The 22,493-nt window shown below is 40.8% G+C and overlaps 1 protein-coding gene across 2 annotated transcripts in view; it reads left to right on the plus strand.

Annotated features, from left to right (window-relative positions):
- The window catches only part of PRRX1 (paired related homeobox 1), a 72,774-nt gene that overhangs the window by 45,303 nt on the left and 4,978 nt on the right, over nucleotides 1-22,493 (plus strand). The window contains exons 2-4 of one of the 2 annotated variants that reach the window (XM_026003315.2): nucleotides 9,975-10,150; nucleotides 14,364-14,545; nucleotides 18,302-18,373. In XM_026003315.2, coding sequence (XP_025859100.1) covers nucleotides 9,975-10,150; nucleotides 14,364-14,545; nucleotides 18,302-18,356 — 413 coding nt within the window. In that variant the 3' untranslated portion in view covers nucleotides 18,357-18,373. The remainder of the gene's footprint in view (nucleotides 1-9,974; nucleotides 10,151-14,363; nucleotides 14,546-18,301; nucleotides 18,374-22,493) is intronic. The other variant, XM_026003313.2, reaches the window with a different exon arrangement.

Genomic DNA, 22,493 nt, shown 5'->3' on the forward strand with positions numbered 1-22,493 from the left:
AGGCATTTTTACAAAAAATCAAAGCCAAAGAACAAAAACAAAGGACAAGGAAAATGTCACCACCATCTGTAATGCAACCAGAGTTGGGTGAATGGAGTGACATGTCACAGTGTGGCTGAGAGAGGGATGCTGGACTTCAATAGGACAGAGAAAGCCTCTGCAGACTGTGTTTTGACCTACCACCCATTCTGTGATCTCTGCCCTCCCCCCTTGCCTGTTACAGGCTCTGATGTCTGCCCCCCTACTGGAATATCTTTTTATTGCTGTAACTTTACTTTGTGTGACTTCTTTCCTCAAACTGGTTATAGAGTTCTTGAAGTCAGACTACACATAATATTTCCCTGTATATCTCAGAGTGTTTGCCCGGCATGTATTTAGCACATGCTCAATAAATATTTATTCAAATGAATGAATAAGGTGATAGGTCAGGAGTGTGACCATTGTTAGTGATGACCCTTTGGGGAGTAGCCTAAGCTGGTTGATAAAAACACTATTTTCAGTATGGCTACTGTCAGCTAACCCATGGTTAGGGGGTCAAAACTATTAGAAGAAAGAAAAGAAATTAGCAATCTCATTTCTGTTTGCTAAATTTAAAGTCTCTTAGAAATATTCAGGTTTCCTCTTTCTCTCATCTGTGCTGACAGGTGAACTAATTTCTTTAAACTAAAGAGTCACATTCCAGCTTGAGACTGATCTCTGTAGAGTGCTCTGAGTATGGTGGAAGAAGTCAGTCACCTGGGTTTTCTCCAGGCATGGGTAATTACAGTATAGTTCTCATCCAATATATCATCTAGCCAAAGGTGTTCTAAAACAAAGACAAAACAAAACAAAACAAAAAACACAACAATAATAACAAAAGGACAAGACTCAGATATTGCCTTAATTATTGAAAGTTTTCTACTGGGCTAGATACAAAAAATAAATAAATAAATAAAACAATCCTAAAAATCCACAATGCTGGATTTGAAAGAGATCTTAGTCACCTAGTCCAACCTGTAATTTTGCCAGTGAGGACACTAAGGCCTTAACATCATAGATGACCAGCAATCATGCTGAGTTAGAATCTAGGCCTCCTGATTGTTGATCCAAAGCCCTTTATATAATTGTTCTATAATAGAATTTAAAACACAATAGAAGGAAATGTGTATGCATAATTGTTGTGATTTTTAAAGCATGTATTGTTTATATCTTACATCTTACGACCCATTTTACAGACAGGATTGAAATGAAAAGATGTTGTAGTGTGGCATATTCCTCCAAAACATATTAAGCTTTAGATCACTGTTTACATTTGGCTTTTCTTACTCCTAAAGAAGAATTTTATGGGTGCCTGGGTAGCACAGTCGGGTAAGTGTCCAACTCTTGGTTTTAGAGTTGGTTTTAGAGCACAGTCGGGTAAGTGTCCAACTCTCTCTCTCTCTCTCTCTCTCTCTCTCCCCCTCTCTCCCTCTGCCCCTCCTCCCATTCATGTGTGTGCCATCTCTGAAATAAATATATAAACCTTAAAAAAGAGAGAATTTTAATTTCCTTTCACTTAAACATCATTTAAAAATATCAAGCTTCTTATGTTGACCATTTTAACATATTTGAGTCTTTGTATAGGTCTGTTGTCAATGACTAGAGCAACATCTCAGAGGGGCTTTACCTTTCTCTTCAGGCCCCCTCTTTTACTCTATATGGTGTTGTTACAGAATTATCTTGACTCTGCCTCTTATTGCAATGAAAATTCTGTTCCTTGTGGCTTTCTGTGTTGTAAGCTTCCTGTCCTACAGCTAAAACTTGAGATGAAAAAAAATGAAAAAAAAAAAAGAGAAAAAATAACTTGAGATGAAAAAGGTAAGGAAGTGAGGTCATGCCTCTCTTCTTGAGTACTTAAATGCCTGAAGATAGCCTCTTAATTGTCTTTTACCCAACTAAGAGTCATGTTCTTCATTGCTGTCCTTCCAGGAGCTGAGCTTCCTCATTAATGATGTACATCTCTTTCATTGCTCTCTGCTTTCAGTTGTGCTTTTTTAAAAACCTTTTTTCCCCCAGATTTTTCTTTAGAACATTAAAGTTTATTACAAAAAAAAATTTAAAAAAAAGACAATTTAGAGTGCATACCTCCCATGAAGACACCAATTTCTGCTGCTAATGTCAAGATTGATGTTGTGTCTCTTACAAAATGACAACAGTCCCACTACAAAGGAAAAATGCCACCAGCAGAAGGCAGGAGCTTATGGCTCATCTAGAGCTCTGTTTGTAATCCTACTCAAATACCAGTACTTTCACAGGGACCACACACCTGGAATATGGCAAATTTAGAAAGCTTTTAAAATCTCAGTCAGAACTCACTCTTTTCCCAGAATTTTGCCTTTCTTGGTTTTCTTTTTATCCCTTTGGCATTTACCAACGTGCTCAGACATTTAGAAAAAAAAGTCACTGAATAAATATTGAGTAACATGACCTAAGTTTTGTGTTTTTAGACATGTGGCAACTGAATTAGTCAACCCAAGGCACACAGACTGGGAAATCACTGAATTTTCATAGCCTGACTTTAGCCCTTGGCCTTCTTCCTTCTTCTTGTCCTTTTTTTTTTTTTAATTCATTTCTAGTGAGGTTACTTGTTAAAGGTGCCAGCGTCTTTACCTGTCTGTGAGTGTAGAATCTGCCTGCTTTCTGAATGTTTCCTCAAAAAGTGAATTGAGAAAGGAAAATTGTCTTGTTAGAAAGCCAGGGGTTGACTAGGAGCAAAAAATGTCCCAAATGGGACTTTTCAGACAAACATCTGTGCCTGACTTCCATGGCACAATTTTGGATCAACCACCATGTCTCAGATCTTGACTTTTAAAGCTTTTATTCATTTGTCAAGCTCCTGAGGTTTCAATCCTGCACTCCATCGTACTAATGAAGTCATATCACACATGAGAGTGGTTCTCTCACTTTCTCTATAGTTATACTGTGATAGAAATCTTACTGATTAAATACCAACAAACAGCGAAACAGCAGGAAAAAAAAAGAAATAGCAGCAGTGGTTTTGAGCAGTCTGTCTCTGAAGAGAAACTGAAAGCAGCAGTGGTGGATGTGAAACCCAACACTTACCAAATGCCTACTATGTGCCAGACTATATGCCTACGATGTGTTCATTACATTGTCAAATGACCCTAGGAAGTAAGTAATCTTACTTCTGCTTACTGTTTTGTAAACGGGAGAAGGAAGGTGCCCTATCTAGGGCCACACAGCCAGTAGGTAGCAGGGCCTGTGGGAGAGCACAGGTCATCGTGATTTCCAAGCCAATTCATCTACTCCCTTCTCCACTATGCCCACTTCCCAGTGGCAGTTCAGTTGGGTCTGATGGGAACATTCTCATTTTCTGTGGTTTTTTTTTTTTTTTTTGACATCTAGAAATGAATTGAAAAATAGGTAAATAAGTGATTCATCCACAGGGAAATTGGGAGTAGGTTCCATATTTGAAGCCAAAATTTTATTTTATTTTTCATCAAAGAGAAGGTATTTGTTCAGCAATTGAATTCCTATAATAATAATAATTCCAATATATGAATATTTTATATCTGATCACTAATTTGTATTATTGAGCATCAAATTTACACATAAACTTTGTACTCCAAGGTTATAGTCGAAAATAGACTCAGAGTCACCTGGAAGATACCAGCATGGGGGAAATTATGCATATAGTTCCAAAAGAGAGTGAGGGTTCCAGCATGGAACTGCATGAGGATGCTCACTTTATATTGGGTCTCCATGGGGGTTCTGATTAAGAATCCTTTCAAAAATATGTCTCAAGAGAGTTAAAGTCAAGATAAGGTGATTCAGAGTTTTGGCTCTCTGGGAAAGTATCTGTCCTGGAGAGGTGCAAGGAACTATGCCAGACGAAGAGTCAAAAGTAGTACAAGTCCCATGAGGAAACCTCAGACTCTTCGGTGTTCTGTCTTTCAAAGAAGAGTCAGCTATCATGAGAGGGGTCAACATTGAGCTACCTCTACAGAAAGCTGCTGTAGCTTTACACAGAACTACTGGCTCAGCTTTTGGGTCAAAACTATTACAAATAATAATACCTCGTAAGAGCATTTCATTCTCCAAAAGATGTATGTCCCCAAAATTACATTTGAGGTATTTTCATGCTTTTCCTAAGGTTTAGGACTGATACTCAACTAAGAATAAGTAGTGTTACTTGCCAAGTTGACAGTAAAGAAAAAATATGCACATCAAGAACCATCGTGTGAAGTTGAAGGTCTGGCAGCTGCAATGTGCAGATGTACCTGGAGGTGGATGTAGCTGCATAGCCGGGCATCTGTTTGGCAGAGACCTGGTCAGTCTTGACAGTTGCTGGGATTCAGTGCTGGAGGATCCCAGGTATGCTGTTGAGAAGGTGCAGATGTGCTGTTAAACTTGGCTTTCGTCATTGTGATGCGCTAGGCTCAGTCTACATGGCAAGAGTGTTGCCAGTGAAATGACCCATGTGCCATTTATCAGGGCACATATTAAAAGGATGCTGTCCTAATTGCAATTGGAGCTTAGTGTAACCAGAGAAACTCAAATGCATGCCACAGTTGTATCTTGCTGCTTTTCATAGGCCTTGCAATAAAAGCTAAACAGTTTTTAGTGGCTTTTGCAATTATACTTCCCTTCAATTTTCCAAAGGTTGCAGGGCCCGAACCACACAAATCCCATTAAAGTAAGTAGTTGTTGTGCAATGTAAGTCCCTTTGAAAACATTCTTCAATGCCCATAAAATGATCAGCGGGCTGCTCTTTAGATCCGCTTGCCTGCCATGTTTTCAACCAAAAGGAAGAAGGCAAGCTTTGATGTGGTGGTTGGTCTCTGCTACTGAAGCTGGCGTTTTATCTTCTTGCATCAGATTTCTTTCCAAATTGATGTGACTCAGGCATACGAAACACATTTTTCTTCAGATTTTATTCCTAAAATATGTTCTTCTGTACCTTTAAATTATATTTGGCTGACCTATTTGGAATCTCCAAGGCATCTCCCACCAGATGCAGAGCAGAAGAGGGTTGGGGTCTTTGGGAGTTAACTGGAGCCTGTCTGGCGAGTGCAAAGCTGCAGTGAGTAGGGGGTCTCGTGTGCTGCCTGGTCCTGCCATTTGAGGATGGCCCTCCTCGTATTGTCTTCTCCACCCACTCTTCAGTGCAGTTTTGGCAGCCAGATGTGGAGTCCATAGTGAATTCCAGCCCAGAGCCAAGGACAGAGCTATTGTTCCCCTTAACTTGTATTTGAATGCGCAAGGGTCATCCCACCTAGGATTTAGGCTTCTTTTCCTGGAGCAGTGCTCACATGTGTCCTAATATCCCAATCCATCACAGACACCATTCTCTGTAGCATCTCTTTCTCACCTGTGTTTCTGCTTGTTTAAACTGTTCCTTTATCTTGGAGCTGCTTTTCTACTAAGGAATAAAAATGAAAGACCAATTCCTGCATCTACAAGGGAATCAGAACCACACAGCTTCTCCCATCTGTAAATCTGAGTACTAACATATTTGAAAAAGAAACGGTGAAAGTTCTTTCTTCTACAAGTAAAGTTTTCCAGACACAAAAGATACTGTTAACCTAATTATTTACCGTGGACTATTAGAAAGAATAATTGGAATTCAGAAATTATTCAGCCCCTTAAAACTTCAGATGAATCACCAAAGTTCTAATTTTCTAGGACTGCTCCTATGCCACAGTACTACCATGACTCTTTCAAGATTTTATTGTCATGTGATTTATCAAGAGACCCATCAGGGGAGCTGGTGGTTTGTAGTGGACAGTTGGTGGGATCTGAGTGAACGGTGGAAGATTTCAAAGGACTAAATCTTTTCTATAGGAATAGATGAGTCCACTGAGGTGACAAACATTTGCACAGATAGAACTGAACCATAATTTTTTAAAGTATTTGATTATACACTAAAACATATGCAGGGATCAAGAGACTAAAAGATCAATATGGATAGAAGTTATTAGCAAAGTCTTAGAGAAGGTAACATTTGGGATGTGTCACAGAAAACAGAGATTATGAACTGTGTCCTAAAATGAAAGAAAGTGAAGGACTAATATGGTGATGTGGAGAGAAGATGGAAGATGGGGTTTGCTACTGTGCAAAAATCACCCTGCACATATTTAATTGATGAAGCAGAGACTTATGGAGGCCACTGAAAAAGAAAATTCAAGAACATCTGGATCAAAGTAGCTATTCTAGATGAGAATGTTTACATTTTTTAAAAGACTATTCTGGTAGGAATGACAGCATGTGATAAACACAGACCCTCCATCTTAGACCCTCTTTATATAGCTCGTTTGGAAAAACTTGTATTTCCCATAAAATTTCCCCAGGGTAGTTGTTTTTTATTTCTATCTCTGATGCTTCATACAGCATGACTATTGTCATTTGCACTTGAGACTGGAGTGGAATTAGGAGTGCTGGCTTCTAGCTCTGGCTCAGGCATAGCTGGTATTGTGATTTGGGGAGAAGTCACTTCATTCTTTGAGGTTTCATTTACCTCATCTATAAAATGAGAGGGTGGAATTAGACAATTTCTCTGGCTTCATTTGATGCCAGTGTTTTATGACTCATGATTCCAAGTGAAAATATACCTGTGTTCACAAGGCCATTTTGCTGGTTTTTATTAGAAATCGTGGCCGTAACTATATACTTGCAATTTGCTCAGTCATCCATGACATACATAAAAATGCATAATCATTCATAAAATCCATAAACACCTTGGATTAGAAATATTACAATTTTGATAAAAATACATCCACATCTTCTGGTTATTTTGCAGCTTGGTGACTCCTACCCGCTTCAGAATTCCAAAGTACGAGATGCTTCCTGATGTCCAATTGGATATCAGTATTCTTGGACAGGATGTGTTAAAATCAGCCTTCTCCATAACTGATTTTACAAAAAAGATGACCCGCCTGCAATAATAAAAACACACTGAATTCTCTCCCCTCTATTCAACCAGACTCTAGAATCTGCTAAAAGTGCTTATCACAGGCCTTTCATACGCCCCACATTTGTAAACCTCTGCAATGTTTATGTCTCCTCTCATGCAGCCCAGGAGACTGTGTTGGGTCCCGTCTTCTGTGTTCTTGGAGGAAAACAGAGAGCGCACAATTTGTGGTTAGCAAGCAAAGACAGCCGAGCCCAAGGGCTGCTGCTCAAACTGTCTCGGTTGCCCGCTCATTGTCTCCTTCCATTATACTTGCACTTTGGAGGACATTTGCCAGATCCAGACTCCTTGAACCCCTGTTATTTGTGTGTCTTTTCTCACCTTCAACATGATCCGGACTGGTGTTTTCATTTCTTAAAAACAACAAGAACAGTCACTGGGAAACTTTTGCTGGCCTCGTTTCAGGTCATCATAGCTATTTATTCTGTGTCATAAACTATAATTCTCCATTTCCCTTACTCCCACGTCAGGGGAGCTGGTGGTTTATAGTGGACAGTTGGTGGGATCTGAGTGAACGGTGGAAGATTTCAAAGAACTACCAAGAGACTGTGTAGCAGGTTGTAGTACTGAGAACAAAACATAAAACACTCTTGTTCTTGATCACAGTTTGGCCGTACAATAAGAAAAGGCTCATAAAACAGCATAAAGGCTGTGGTTATACCTGAGAAAGACTTTTCTTGAGGGAAGAAAACAAATCATAGGATTGGTTTAATAAAGTGTTTCCTTTATATGAATAAACATAATAGCCTAGGTTCTGTCTAATTGGTCTCAGTCCTGGGCAGGTATGGAATCTACGGATTTTTTTCCAGAGCTCTTCTCTGTTTAATAGGTGCATAAAATGCAGGTTGTAGTGCTATCTAAAAGGCCTGGATGACCTAGAGAGACCTCAGGTACAAGGTGGGTAGAACTCTAGACAAAAAGATTTGGGAAAGGGAGTGAGAACAACATGAAAGCCTCCAAATATTTAAATTGGAAGGAGAACTCAGAGGTAAGGCAACTGCTGAGTGTTGTTTGACCCCAGGTGTTTGAATTCTAGTGTGGATGTAATTGTAAATGAATTTTGCTGATAGGTGAATAGTGGTATAACCAGGATATTGGCTGGAATATTCCAGGCTTTGATAGATCCCAGAAATCATGATAATTAAATTGGCTCCATTCTCAGGATGCCACAGACCTGACATTCTTACTAAAACTGTCATAGCGACTTCTTCAAAGCAATGCTTCTGGTTGAGATGGTCAACTGTGAACACAACTCTAAAACTGAAAGAATGAGTGTCAGCACTTTCTTAGCTGGAGGAATGGAATTGGAATCATATGGGATTTTTCAACAAAAATGACAAGAAAAGTTTCACCTTCAACAAGCACTTACTATATCTGGGTATTTTAAATATCCAGAGGAAATGTCCATTCTAAGCTTCTATTCTGGAAAGGCAGTACTCATAAAGAAGGAGTCTCTGATCAAAACCACTTAGAGGCCTCATTGTCAGGCACTAAGAGATCTGGGCCATGAGCTCCTGGATTTAAGCTACACTTTGAATCCCCACCCAAATTTGGAACATGCCCTCAATTTGTGATAAGAATAATACTACAGCTCAGATAGGTATTACTTTTCCTTAGGACATCATCATTCATGCTAGTTGCTTTTTTTTTTTTTTTTTTTTTTTTTTAAGTAGGCTCTACGCCTTGCATGGAGCCCAATGTGGGGCTTGAACTAAGATCAAGACCCAAGCTGAAATCAAGAGTCGGATGCTTAACCAACTGAGCACCAAGGCACCCCCAGTTGCTTTCTTGAGTGTGTTTTGCATTTATAGTTAGAGAGGATCAGAATGCCTCACGTGTTTGAAAAAAATGGCTGAGGCCTACTCTCTATTGAATGTGGAGCAAGGGACCAAGCCCTGCTTTCCCCCGTCCTCACTCTCATTTCCCCTGTTTTGCTTTGAGCATAGAGTCTGAAGGGAGGGAGTAGAAGTAGAAGTTCAGTTCATCAGGTAGAGCATTTGTCTTGGGCCTCGGCACCTCCCTGCTCTAAATCTCTGGGCACTGCATGGCCTCTGTAGTGGCTGAGACCTCATGGGGATGGTTTGATGTGGGTGGTAGCACAGTTGGTGTTCCGCTCAGCTTCACACCACCATCATTCCTACCAACACTGACACGGGCAGCAGGACTAGAGCATGCTACCCTCTTACTTCTGTGGGCAGGCTGGATGAGCAGCTTGCCAAGGTGTCTTTGGGGGAACTGAGAGGAAAGCAAGGGGGGGAACTTCACAGGTGAAAACTTGGGTTCATGATTCTCCAAAGGTTCTGGGTAAAAGTGTTTCAGAGACCTTTCAGTACTGTTCCCTGTACTTGTGTTCTCACAGGGCAAGTCCCAGGCCAGTGCTGGCTTGGGCTGATGGTGTCGGAGCACCATCCCTGATCTAGGCTGGGGCCTCTGAAGCATGCCTTAGCAAGAGCATGGAGCCTTGAGCAAATGTAGCTAGGAATGACTTGGTGTTTCCAGGGAAATGTGTGATAAAATAGGAGTCCCTCTAATCAGTTTGAACACATTTTTTCCTCTCTAACTCTGCCTTTGTGTTTATGTGGGTATGTTGAGGAGAAGGAACCAGGAAATAGTTGGTTTCTTTGCTTATGAAACTACAAATGAACATAATATAACATAAAACAAATAAGGTCCAAAGCAATTTACTCGTCTTCCCCTTCTTCTTCCAGAGAACATGGTTAGGAGTAAAAATTTCCTTTAGCCATCTTTGCAAAAACAAGCCTCAAGAGGCATGCAAGAAATGTCTCCCTATCAACTCAGACCTGCTCCCAGATTTAGAAGCAGCCGGAGATGGGGGGGTCCTTGGCCTGTGATGTCAAAAGCACCAATGCCCCCATCTGAACACTGAAAGTGACATTTGCTCTAACACTTTATTAAGAATGTGAGCAAAAGAAACAACCTCTTACTGTAGATGTTCAGCAAATGACTGTAAACAGGGACCCCTGACATGACTTTCGCTCCTTAGCATCAATTTCTCTTGCTCCAGATGATCAGTTGAACTCTGAGGAGAAGAAGAAGAGAAAGCAGCGGAGGAATAGGACAACCTTCAACAGCAGCCAGCTGCAGGCTCTGGAGCGCGTCTTTGAGCGAACACACTACCCAGACGCCTTCGTGCGAGAGGACCTTGCCCGCCGGGTGAACCTCACCGAGGCCAGAGTGCAGGTAACCCAAGTACCGTATCAGGGGCGTGTCTCTGCAGGCTGCTCACAACCACCAGTCATTGGTTTCAGGCAGGTGCTCCTACTAAGAAAGATAACAAAGAGGCAGCATGAGGACAGAATCAGACCCTAACTGGGTTTCTTTGGGCAGCATAGTATTTTTAAAAATCAACTCTAAGCCCTTAGGTGGGCAGAATAGGCCCTGCTACGAGTCTCCCCCCTCGTAGCTACCTGCCCTTGCAGATTCCTGGGGCAGACATTGTCCTTCTGAGCATTTGACTCTGCATCTTCCACCCCAGCTTTCGATTTGACCTTTAGGATGGCCACAGAGATGAATTCTCTGCTCCCACCTCAGTTTTCCTTCCCTGACTTTGGGAGTGTACAAACCTGCAAGAAATTTATTATAAATGCATATAATTGTGGACGCGGGTGGGAATGGAAATGAGTACATCAAAGACCTCACATTTGGGAACTGCGTGAAGACCTCCTTCCAGTAGATGGTTTTGTGTTTCTGTGAAGTGAAGAAGGGCAAGGGCATATAGGACAGTGTAGAAAGAGAATAGCCTTTCTTTCCAACATTCATGCCATGACACATCAACTTCAATACAGACATCTAGAAACAATAAAACCTGGGATGAGTTATAATGATGATAATCATAGAATTAACTAGTGCTACTTGAACCCTTATATGCCAAGAGCTCTACATGAGGTAGTCTGTTTAATCATCATGCCAGTTCAGTGAAGTGGATGGCATTCTTCATCTTGCAGATGTGGAAACTGAGGCCCAATGAGTTTCCAGTGTTCTGCCCAGTGTCACATAGCCAGCAAGCAGCTCAGCAACTTTGCAGATATGCAAAGTTCACCCTTTTAAGCACTAGAGAGACTTTGGATAAGTAAGAGTCTCTTGGCTCAGTACTTCCTCAAGAAGTGCCTTCCTCTCCCTGCTGAAAGTAGAGAGAGAGATTCATTGTCTTCTATAGAGCTGGTGGTAGGCTGCCATTCTGACAGGGGAGGGGTGGATTAGGCCAATCTGTCTTGTCTTCTTGATGAAATTATTTTTTTGTATATTTGTGCTCAGTCTGGACTTGAGGGACTTCTTTCTGCAACTGACAAATCTCTTGGCCAACAGGGACCTAAGCTAGACCCCATGGGCATTGGGGTGGGAACCATGTCTGTGCCATGAGATGGGGCATACAATAAGGGACACTTGTTGAGTTGATGGAGAGGGGCCTGAAGATCCCTTCAGCCTGTTGAGAACGTCTGTGGGAGTTCTGCCCATAGGGAAGCAATGACCTCACCTAGAAGTGCTCTGTAGGGGGAAACAAGAGGTCAGCAACAAAAGGGAAAGTTGCCTAGACTCCTAACCCACATGGGTTAGGAGAAAGCGTGAGGCACTCAGCACTGTTTGGCAATCCCTCACGGCTCAGGTGAGAATGACCCGCAGGATCTGCAGGGACAAGACTCAGTTTTGCTGTCTGGATTCCGCCATCCAAAGCAAAACCCTGAGGTTTGCCTTCCCACATCCTCTTCTCCCATGCTGCTAACCACAGCTCTCCAAACATGCTCTGGATTTCCACTCTTAAATCCCTTCCTCTCCCTTCAAACCCCCCATATCTTCTATGCCCCAAGTCTGGCCTGCTGCAGTGCAATGAGTAATTTTAGACCAATAACCCACAGTACCTAGAAGCACCACTTTTACCCTGATGATTTGAATTGTAAATACAGATAGCTGGACTGGGCAGTGCTGGATTTTTTTTTTTTTTAATGTGAAAGAGCAGTTTGTTAGCTGGTCTTATCCTATATTACAACAATAAACAAATGCTTTCTTATATGTGGAAACTATTTTCTCCTCATTTCTCACCCTACTATGTTCTAATCCCTCGGACCTGTGGACATTTTGTATGTGGGCAGGACAGAGTTCTCCCTCCACAACTCTATTCCTCCTCCATGAAGTTCACCTTCCCCTAGTCTGCACTGCTCTCTTCTGGCCCTGGCCTTCTTTATAGCATTTATCACAACAGGACACCTATTATATTGAGTTGTATGTGAGCCAACTTCCCCAACTAGAATCCTCTTGGATGGAGGCCATATCTTACCATTTTTGCAAAGTTCACTTTTTTTCCTCTCTTTCTTTTTCCTCTCCTTTCTTGCCCCTCACCCCCAAACATCTATCAAGCATCTATTAGACTCTTGGAACTGTTCTGATTTACTGGGGGTGAGTAAGACACTGGCCCTCTCCTTAAGGGTATTGTAGACTGGAGGCAGAGAAGATGGATGCGCCTGCCATACTGTTATGATATAGTAATATGATTCCTACACTAAAGGAATATATGAGAATTGGCGATAGACCAGAGGTGAGAATATGCCCAGGGAAAAGGGGAGAAAATACACATATATTAAGCACCCATTCTGTGCCAACTCTCATGACAGCCCTGTGAGTATTATTTTCTCCATGTGGTTAGGAGACAAAGGATCAGAGGCATTAAATAACTATTCAATGACAAATTTTTAAAGTAGTGGGGCCAGTATTTCAATCCAACTCTGTTAGACTTTAAAGTCACGTTCTTTCCACTACAACTCTTTACAGAGGAGGCAATATTAAAGTCCAATATTGACAAGCAAGTCTTTGAACACCTGAGCGAAGAGCGGGGGGAGTGGGAGACTACCACAGGCAGAGGGAACATTCGGTGTGAGTACGGAAGGGGGGAATAACTGAATACATCTGGTAGTCTCGAGCCCACGGGAGGAGCTGAAGTGATGGAGGGCCAGTGCATGAGGTCCAAGTGATGCAGAATGTGGCTGGGTTGGTGGACCAAGAACTAATTCCTGAACAGCCTGTGTTCTATGGTAAGAAGTTTTGACTTTATCCTGTGAGTGATGGAGAGCCAGTGGATGATATACAGCAGGTGTGAACATGATCCCTTTGCATTTAAAATGATAAATGTAATAGTAATGCCAGGGACATGTGAGAAACAAAAGAGCTGGGCATGTGTGAAGCCTGAAATCGAGGTCCAAACTCTCCTTTCCTGTTTTCTGCCTGGGCCCTTCCATGGACTCAACTCCAAGGGGGTACCAGCCTCATGGTATTTTATACCAATGTTGCTCCCAGGAGTCCTGCAACTATCCCCAACTCCAAACCATACAATTCCTCTCTCCCATGCCTTGTTATGCATTTCTGTAATTGTACCTAAAAGACTTGTTCTGTAGTTTTTCAAACTTACATGTCTGTCTTCTTTTAATAGACTGTGAGCTGCTTATGAAGAAAGACTAAGTCTCATCTCTCTATTCCTGGCAATTAGCACAGTCTGGAACAGGACAGGGACCCCATAAAGATTTCTTGAATGAGTAAACGATTGTATAAAATTCCATGGCATTTTGGAAGACTTGTATGACCATGAGTCAGATGTCCTTGAGCACAGAAACTCAGCCATTTATTATTTGAGTGAACTTCCATGAGATTACTTAATCTCATCAAACCTTGTTTCTTCAACTCTGAAATAGAACCAATAAAACCTAATGTATGGAATGGCCATGACAAGTAGAAGTAATAATGTATGCAATGTGCTTATGGGAGTTCCTGGCCCTAGTAGCACTTGATAAATGCTATATGTGTTATGAGCTATAGCTGACACCATCTCTAGCTGCTCTTCCCTGTTATCTCTTTGCTCTTCCCCTGGTGCTCCTTGCATCTTCCAAATGAGCCACTTGCTTTGTCAATTCTTGCTGCAGGCACCATTTGTGAGATGAGGAATTTTCTTTCAATGTGTGATAAGTTTTTTGAAAGTAGATGATATTTTCACCTTTTGAAGAATTTTGAAAAACAAACAGACAAAAAGATTTTAAGTCATGGTATCCATGGCAGAAGTCTAATAAGGTTTCTCTCTTTTCCTTGATGACAAAACAACAGGATCATAACCCATATTTTGCTGCTCTGTGGGTTAGTGGTGGATCTCATCTCTGGAGGCATGATTATGGAAGTCCCTCTGGGTTCTGTTTCATAGTCTTCTCTGCTGATAGAATAACTCACTACTGTGGCCCAGCAGGGAAGGACTGTGGCATCTTTGTATTGTTGTGGGAAGAATTCTGTACCTGCATCTTCCTTGGGAAGGGGTTATACGGTAACATTGGCCAAGGCATTGTTCCTTTTTTGTGTAACCTCTTCATCTTTGTTTTCCTCTTCCTCCTTGTGCCCTGCTGCCCTCCTGACACTCTTCCAGGTGTGGTTTCAGAACCGAAGAGCCAAATTCCGCAGGAATGAGAGAGCCATGCTGGCCAATAAAAATGCTTCCCTCCTCAAATCCTACTCAGGGGACGTGACTGCTGTGGAGCAGCCCATCGTACCTCGTCCTGCTCCACGACCCACCGATTATCTCTCCTGGGGGACGGCCTCTCCGTACAGGTGAATGACTGGCCCACCCCCCCTTGCTCCACTTCCACACGTTTCTCAGCGGTCGGTCACATTCAAAGCTGCTGGTGCAGCTGGCTGACATTTCTTACTGGGTTAACCTCTTCAGAGACATTCAACTTGCTGACACCCCCAGATTTTCACGGGAGATCACTAGTTGCCCCAGGAGCAGGGTTTGGGGCAGAAGATAGAGGGCAGGCCATCAGCAATCTTCTCTTGGACTCAGGAACTCTTGCAAAGGTTTCAAAGATGGGGAAGAATCTAAAAGGAAAGATCATTAAGCTATGTCCCAAGTCCCTCTTGCAACCATTCAGGAACAAAACTTGACTCCATTTCCAAATTTAAAATAGATGTGTTTCGTCATGCTCAAGTAGAAATTTAACTTGTAAGGCTCCAAGTGTAGGCTTGAAGGCAAACTTTACAGTAAAACTGATTTTGAATTAAAAGAAGAAAAGGAAGGAAAGATAAAGGAAGGGAAGAAGGAAGGAGAAAGAGAGAGACAGAGACAGAGAGGGAAGGAAGGGAAATCCACGACCATTCTGATCACGCTCATGGCCATTCATGGCCATTATTAGCAGGTGGGGATGTCTTATGATCCAAAAATACCTTCCTGTTCTATTGTAAATTCTTACCTATGCATCTGAAGTTCTTTGGGGTCAGTTTGTCTGTGCGGGGCATTTAAAATATAAAAGCAATGTATAATTTACACAAAATTTTTATATTAAAAGGTGAAGAATTTTAAAGAAGCAAATAACAGAGTACTATTTCAATATCTTGGAGAGGCATTTAATCTCCATTTATTATGATGTTCAGATAATACAAGTTAATGTCCAGGGGAAGCTGAGACCCAAGTGCCTAAAGCATCCTCATTGTTCGAAAGTGCCTTTCTTTGAACCTGAGTACTCTTAGAAATCAGGTCAAGGCAGTGTGCTCTCTCTGGCCGATAACAGTGGAGGAAGTATTCACAGATTCATTTATTATGCTTTTATTTGCCTTTTTTATTTCTAAAGTTAATTAATGCTTTAAGGAAAGGTCTAAAACTAATTATAGGAGATTATCTTCCAGCTAAAGCTGAACTCCTAATGTGAAATACCACAATTGTGAAATGCAAATATTTTACAGAAATTGATGGTTTTAATCAAAGCATAAGGCCTCACCTAAATGTTCTTTCTGTTCCAAATCAATTCCTTGAAAGAAATGCCATGAATGTACTTGGATTTTTTCTTTTAAATCCCCCATTGTGAAATTAGCCTGAATTACATTGGTTTTGGTACTTAGAGACCCCATGCCTGAGAAATTGGAAATATCTATAGCTCTCAGATATAGTAAGCCTCACTGATTTCAAAAGATCAGTCCTATCTAAATATCTAATTTAAAATTTAGACTCTTCCCAAAGGACTTACCAAAAACACATTTTTGAGACCATTGTGAAATCACATATTCTTTAATATTTTCAATACGTAGAAGACTGCTCTGTTTCTCGATAAATATTGGTAGCTCACAGACTCACTAAATGGCTTGGGAAATGGATGTGGTTCAAAGCTTGATGTTTCAAGGTCTCTGGTTTGAGTTTGGTCATGACCAGGAAGTATTGCTCCTTTTCCTGCCTGGGTCCCAATTAGGAACTTTTCACACCAGCTCTAAACCATCCAGATGGCTGCCACATAGTCCTTACCAGTGGGAGCCTGAGGGCAGTACAGTGTGTGGGTAGGGCTGAAATCCTCCCTGAATTAATATTGGATCAGACTGCCTGCATCTCAGCGAAAGGTGAAGCCCTGGTGCCTGCATCACACATATTTTGTATGTGTGCATCTAACTGTAATTATTAACATGCAGTTTATGTGTGCCTTTTTTGGAAATGTTCTATTTTATTTTGAAAGATTATGTAGAAATACTAGATACTTTTAAAAAAATTTCATAATGCCACCATCTTGACATAACTAGTTTGTTTATTTTTGCAATTAGAGTTCAGTATTTTATATAGTGTAGCTTTAGTGTACATATTTTGTATTCTGCTGTTTTCATTTAAAAGTCATATAAACTAGTGCTTTTTATGCATTTCATGGTATACTTTTATATAATTTTTTCTCTTAGATACAGAGTTTGTAAAAAAAAAATAATTAAAAGTCGCATAGAATCTGATTGTTCATATTCTGTATGAGGAATAAATTAATCTCCAGATAGAAGTAGAAGAATGATGGTTTAAAGCAGTAATTTAATCAATATCAATGTTTTTGACCCAATGTTTACTGAAGTGTTTATATTTTGGTTAATTTCTAAAAGTGGCAAGCTCTTCTGTTACCCGGAGATTTTTCTGCTATGTTTAGAACCAGAATACATTACGGTTTCACATTTTGAAGCTTGGTAGGAAACATGTCTTGTTTAGGAAACATAAAAGAGAAACAAGTGATGAAAAGCAAAGGAAATGATAGACCTTCTGTGTTATAAAAAAAAAAAATAACTGGCTATTTCTTTTGGTACATTGATGTCAAGTTAGTTATCTCACATGTGACATTCATTAAAAGGCATTTCTTTTGGTTAATCCTTGGAACGCTCCTGTGTGCTAGCTCCGTCCTTGCTCTGGTTTCAAAGAAGAAACTGAACACTAAGCCTTCAGCAAGCAGAATGAGACCCAGTGCTCGTGATCCTTGTTTCTGTTCAGCAATTAGGCCACATCACCATATTTTCATCAAATTAAACTTGCATTCCATTGAACATAGTAAAAAGTGTAAGACTTGGAACCTATGTAAACATGCCCTTTGGATTCATTGTCTATCTCAGATCAGTGAAGCACGCCTGTGGCTAAGAGTCACCTTCTGGGGTGTTTCACCCCCTGGGATGACTGATGTGGCTTGGTCATACAACCCAGGGACAGTGAGCAAACAGTTTTGCCAGAGAGGACAGTTTGCTGACTTCCACAGCTCTCCCCTGGAAGAGGAGAGGAGGAAACCAAGACTCAAAGCAATTGTTTGCATATGGTCAGAATTATGAGATGGGATATTAGCCAACACATTTTTTGCTGGGTGTCTTTTATATCCAGAGTGGTGGCTGTATAATTTATCATTCAAGCTGGAACACGTTTAAGAGTGAAAGGGGGGTGCTATTAATAATGACACCAGAACAACAGGCGTAACTGGGGACATATGGTTCATCCTGTTTATAGCATGACATGGCCTCGTCTGTTCCCTTGAGCATCTTGTAGGTGATGACGTCAGGCAGGCAACTGAGTCACCAGGAGGAGTAAACATTCTCTCACAGACACTACTGTCCTGGCAGGTGCCCTCTTCATCTACCCATAGCCAGTTGAGGGAAGCTCGTTTCTGGCACATATGCCCATTGCTTAGCTCAACTGTTTTCCATAGACAAAGGAGAACACGCACAACACCAGAGGTATTAAGACTCATGGATCTTGTGGTGCTTTGCCTCTTGGGGAGTGGTGATCAACCAAATCCCAGGCTTTTAATTGTTATTCTAGATGAAGTAGTTAAGAAGCCTCTCCCTAGAGACATCCTTTCCTATGGGAGCTAGGAAATGGCCTGGATCTGCACTGTTGGTCTGCAGTGCCAATTCCAGAGGGAGGACTGGGCTTCAAAGAAAACTAGTGACAGGCAAAAGAGCAGCCAGCTGTCCTTGTCCACAGCTCCCCTCCCCATCCTTCTCCTCCTCCCCCATTTGATCGTGGTCACGGTGCTGCCTGACATCCACTGAACGCATTTGGCTCATTTCTCCCTTTCACGCTTTCAAAAATAGATCCTCGTCCCTCCCAAGATGTTGTTTACACGAGGGGCTTCATAACGGATTCTAACGGAAGACACTGAAAAGGTAACTTGTCAGAGGGGGAAGAGGGTGGCTGCTGGGGGTAGGGTTTAAGTGGGAATGAAGTGTGTTCAAGAAAGCGGGTCTTGCAGTTTTAGTGATGCCAGTAGTGAAATCCTCAAGTGGGGAATACTCTGGGAAATCGGATCTGCAAGCATATGTGCCCATAAAGTTAAGGGTAGTATGATAGCCTAGGTAGAGCAGGACTCCTCAGAGATTACTGAGCATGTGAATCACTTGGGATTGTGTTGCAATGCAGACTCATTCTGTAAGTCTGGAGCAGGACTTGGGGTCTGCATTTTTAAGTTGCTTCCCTGTGATCCTGACGCTACTGACACTCAGGATTACATGACTGTAGGACATAGGGCAGGGGTCAGAAGAACTGTGTTCTTGTCCTGGCTCCTGCTGCTCCCCAGGCCAGTTGGATCATCAATCTCTTATGTAGCCTTGCATCTAAGGTTGAATTAGCAATGTTTCCCCACTACATATCTCACAGGGGCATTTGATTCCAGGCAGTCAATGTGCATTTCAAAAAAAAAAAAAAAAAAAAGATAGAAAAGTCCTAGAGAAAAGAGAAAGATGCAAGTCTCCATGTATAAAAACATTTCTAGAAAGAAAAGTTAAATATAGCAGAAGGATCACTGAAACTACAGTGTAAACTGGAATGTGGTCCAAGTGGATCTACTTTAAAAGCTAAACCGCATTTGAAAAATCGACTTCTGCATTTGAAAAACAGAAGTCAGAAATACTTATTTACTTCATGAAAGATCACTTCCAAAAGGATTTATGGAGTTTCTCTTTACAAGTAAATGTGCAGAGGAAAACTGAGATGGGGTTGTCTTAGATGAAGCAGATATACCTCTGTTCTCGCAGGGACAAAAGAACAAGCCAGAAAGATGGTCTCCAACCTCTACATATCACAGACAGAGTCGCAAAAGCCTTAACAGCCTTTGGAAAAATCCCAAGCTGGTGAAACTGTAGGATCTCAGGATGACACAGACTCTCGGGCTGACAGATTTGTCTTTGGGGGGAAATTTTCAACAGCTTGTCATCATTTGTCCAAGAGGGCCAAAGAGAAAACAAAGTTAGAGTTGAAAACTGAGGCAGGCATTATTTTTCCCGAGTGTTCCTCGATTGTTTTGTGATTTGTGGGACATACACCACGGGTGATTCGAAAACAGAGCGGCAGATGCCCATAAGTTTCTTGGCTTTGAATTCATACCGTATATAGAATTTTCCATGCTTCCTTGGTGTTTGGCAGTCATCTGAACATGTTCCTCCTCCCGACAACCTTCCGGGTAGGTTGAAATGATCAAAAATGATTTGTCCCCAGTGCAAATGGAACTCGAACCCTGCCGGTGGTTAGCATTTTGCTGTCTGTGGCTAAGCTCCATCTGTTAAGAATCTCCAAATAAGGAGATGGAAAAATTTCAAGCTTACTTAAATGTGTCAGCTCTGTACAAGTCCCCGTGCAGAGCTGCTGAATCAACAGATGGGATACAAGCTTTTCTTTTCCATCTCCAATTCCTCAATGCACTTTATTTGGCAGTGCAGTTTCTCGGACACAGACATTCTTAAAAACTCAAGAGAAATGATGCTTTTGCCAAATCCAATAAACCCAGTCCCTGAACTCATCTCGTGTCTGCCTCCTGTTAGAGGAGCAGGTGGTTCTCAGAAGGCAGGACCAATGGGCAGGATCTCTTAGTGTTGGTAAGCAGGCTCTTGGCGTTATCCTGTGCTTAATTGATACAAATCACTTAGTTTCTGTTTCACTTTCTGATCTTGGTAAGCTTAATCCTGTGTAGGAATGAGTGGTCATTTTGCATTCTGAATGGCCCTAGAAAATTGGCCGAAAACAGCTAATCAATCCTCCTTGGTTTCATCTTGTGAGAAAATGTTTCAAGGTTCTCTCTCTTTTCCTAACACAGACCTTCATAAGCTTTGGTGCCATGGAAAACAGGTGGTCACAAACAATCTTTCGCATTGGCAGCCAGTCAAGGCTCTCTTGCATCTGTTGTCACTTTAGGAAATGGGTCCTCTCCAACTTTTCATGCTGTTTTTAAAGCATGACTAAGCTGCTCTAGAGTACCCACTCATTAATTCTGCCTTCTCTGACCTGTCACAAGTCTTGCTTGTCACTGGTATGTCAAAGGACTGCTCACTACATGCCTCTATGGCTCTTTTAGTGCAAGCTGAGAAACTAGAACCATGTCCAACTACCAGAAGGAGCTCAGACTCATAATTCTTTAGTATGTGCACAAAACATCCCTATGGTCTCTACTTGCAGGGTTATATATTGTAAACATTGGTTAAGAGGCTATGAAGTAAGACTGGCTCTGTTCTTTTATCCTACTTCTTATCGCTATGCAATGTGCTGGAGTAAGTTAGATCCATTTTTGAAAATGTATGACTTGCCTAAACATTTATCAGGTGAAAATGTTATCATTTAATAAGCTCCTAGGGAATTGCAAAGCTCACTCATTAAGATCGGCTGCTTTTTTAATCTTTATGTCCCATTAACTTGAGTGCTACCTATAAGGCATTGTCACAGTGTCGCTAATGCAGTGGTGTTCTTATGATGGCACCACAGTACAATTGGACAAGGATTCTTTCTCAACTCTAGAAACTCAGGCTACCATTTAAGGGAGAGTGTCCCAGTGAAAATCTAATTTTCTGTGCAGTTTATAACTAATTTACATTGATTTGGGTTTGAGATGGAAAATGGATCAACATTTATCTCATTTGGGAAGAGATATCTGTTCTGCACTAAAGGGAGAATCTCAGGATCTCCAAGAGACGTGTTACCATATGAAGTCTTCAGACTAGAATATCAGATGAAAAAAAAAAAAAAAGAATATCAGATGAAGTTAGTAAACTATGAGGTAACTATAGCAAAAAAAGTCTGTATAATAGATAATATTGAAGTCACAATTAGAGTAGACATTTCTAGAAAACAGCGATACTGTCTTCAGTAAATGAAAATAATACCCCAAGGTTACATTTCCCCTTTGTCTACTATGGAAAATGGACTACATTTTTGACTATCAAAAAAACGAGGAATCTCTATTAAGTAGATTTTGCTTGTTTAAAGTCTCAAAGACTTGACCCCTTGGAAAATTAGGTCAAGTACTTAAAAGAGTACTCCATGACACTCTATAGTTTACCATCAGATAATTTTTTTCCTTATGCTCTCTCATAAAGTTTTAGCCTTCTGTTTCCAGAAGCTATTCAATTTTACTCCCAGTGTTTAACAAATAATACAGAGAACTCACTATTTCAGCTTCTCTCTTATGCATTTTAAATGGTACTATGTACCATATTCAGAACTTAATTCTCTCACGAAAACTGGTTGAGAAAAGCTGATTTGGTTTATTTCATAATCTATAACTTAGGAACGTTTCCTAAATCCAAATGTCTCTTTTCTTAACTATTTACATCTTTGATCTTATTGAGATCTTAGATTGCAGTATATCCTAGCAATTTCTTCAGTGTGGGATTTATAGGTTTGCATATATTTCTGATAGTTTCTTGAATGGAAGCAAGTAATTCATATAGGAATTAAATGATGATATGTATATGGGTTTTGAAAATAAATGACTTTTTTTTATATATTACCAAAAACAGAACAAAACAAACGGACAAAAACCTTGTCCCATTTTAAAAGATTGTTCTGATCCTTTATCTCACTCCTAATTAAAACTTACCTTAACTGGGGACTCTTTTTCCTCCTCTTTTGGTAGACAGTGGTAGAAGTGATAGTGCGTTGTATAAATCTAATTTGCACTAATATTTGTTCATTTTTTACTACCAAAAGATATTTTGATGGGTCAAGAATATGTAGTCATCAGCCCCTGCTTTTGTCCTAGCCCTTTGATTTTGCTCATTCTGTTAAGAGACCAAAATTAATACAAAGGACTACTTCCTAAGGATGAAAGCATATTGATAAAACATTTTTTAAAAAATCATTACTCACAACAGGATGACAGAGATCAATGACACTGAGCAGGAACCCATTTAATCATACTAGATATTTCTCAGTTATCTATTCAATAAATGCTTTCTTGAATGTCAAATACGTGCCAGATATGATGTTAGCTCTACCTGGGGATATGGTGGTAAACAGGGT

The sequence above is a fragment of the Vulpes vulpes genome, chromosome 13 (assembly GCF_048418805.1).
Source record: "Vulpes vulpes isolate BD-2025 chromosome 13, VulVul3, whole genome shotgun sequence".
NCBI lineage: Eukaryota > Metazoa > Chordata > Mammalia > Carnivora > Canidae > Vulpes > Vulpes vulpes.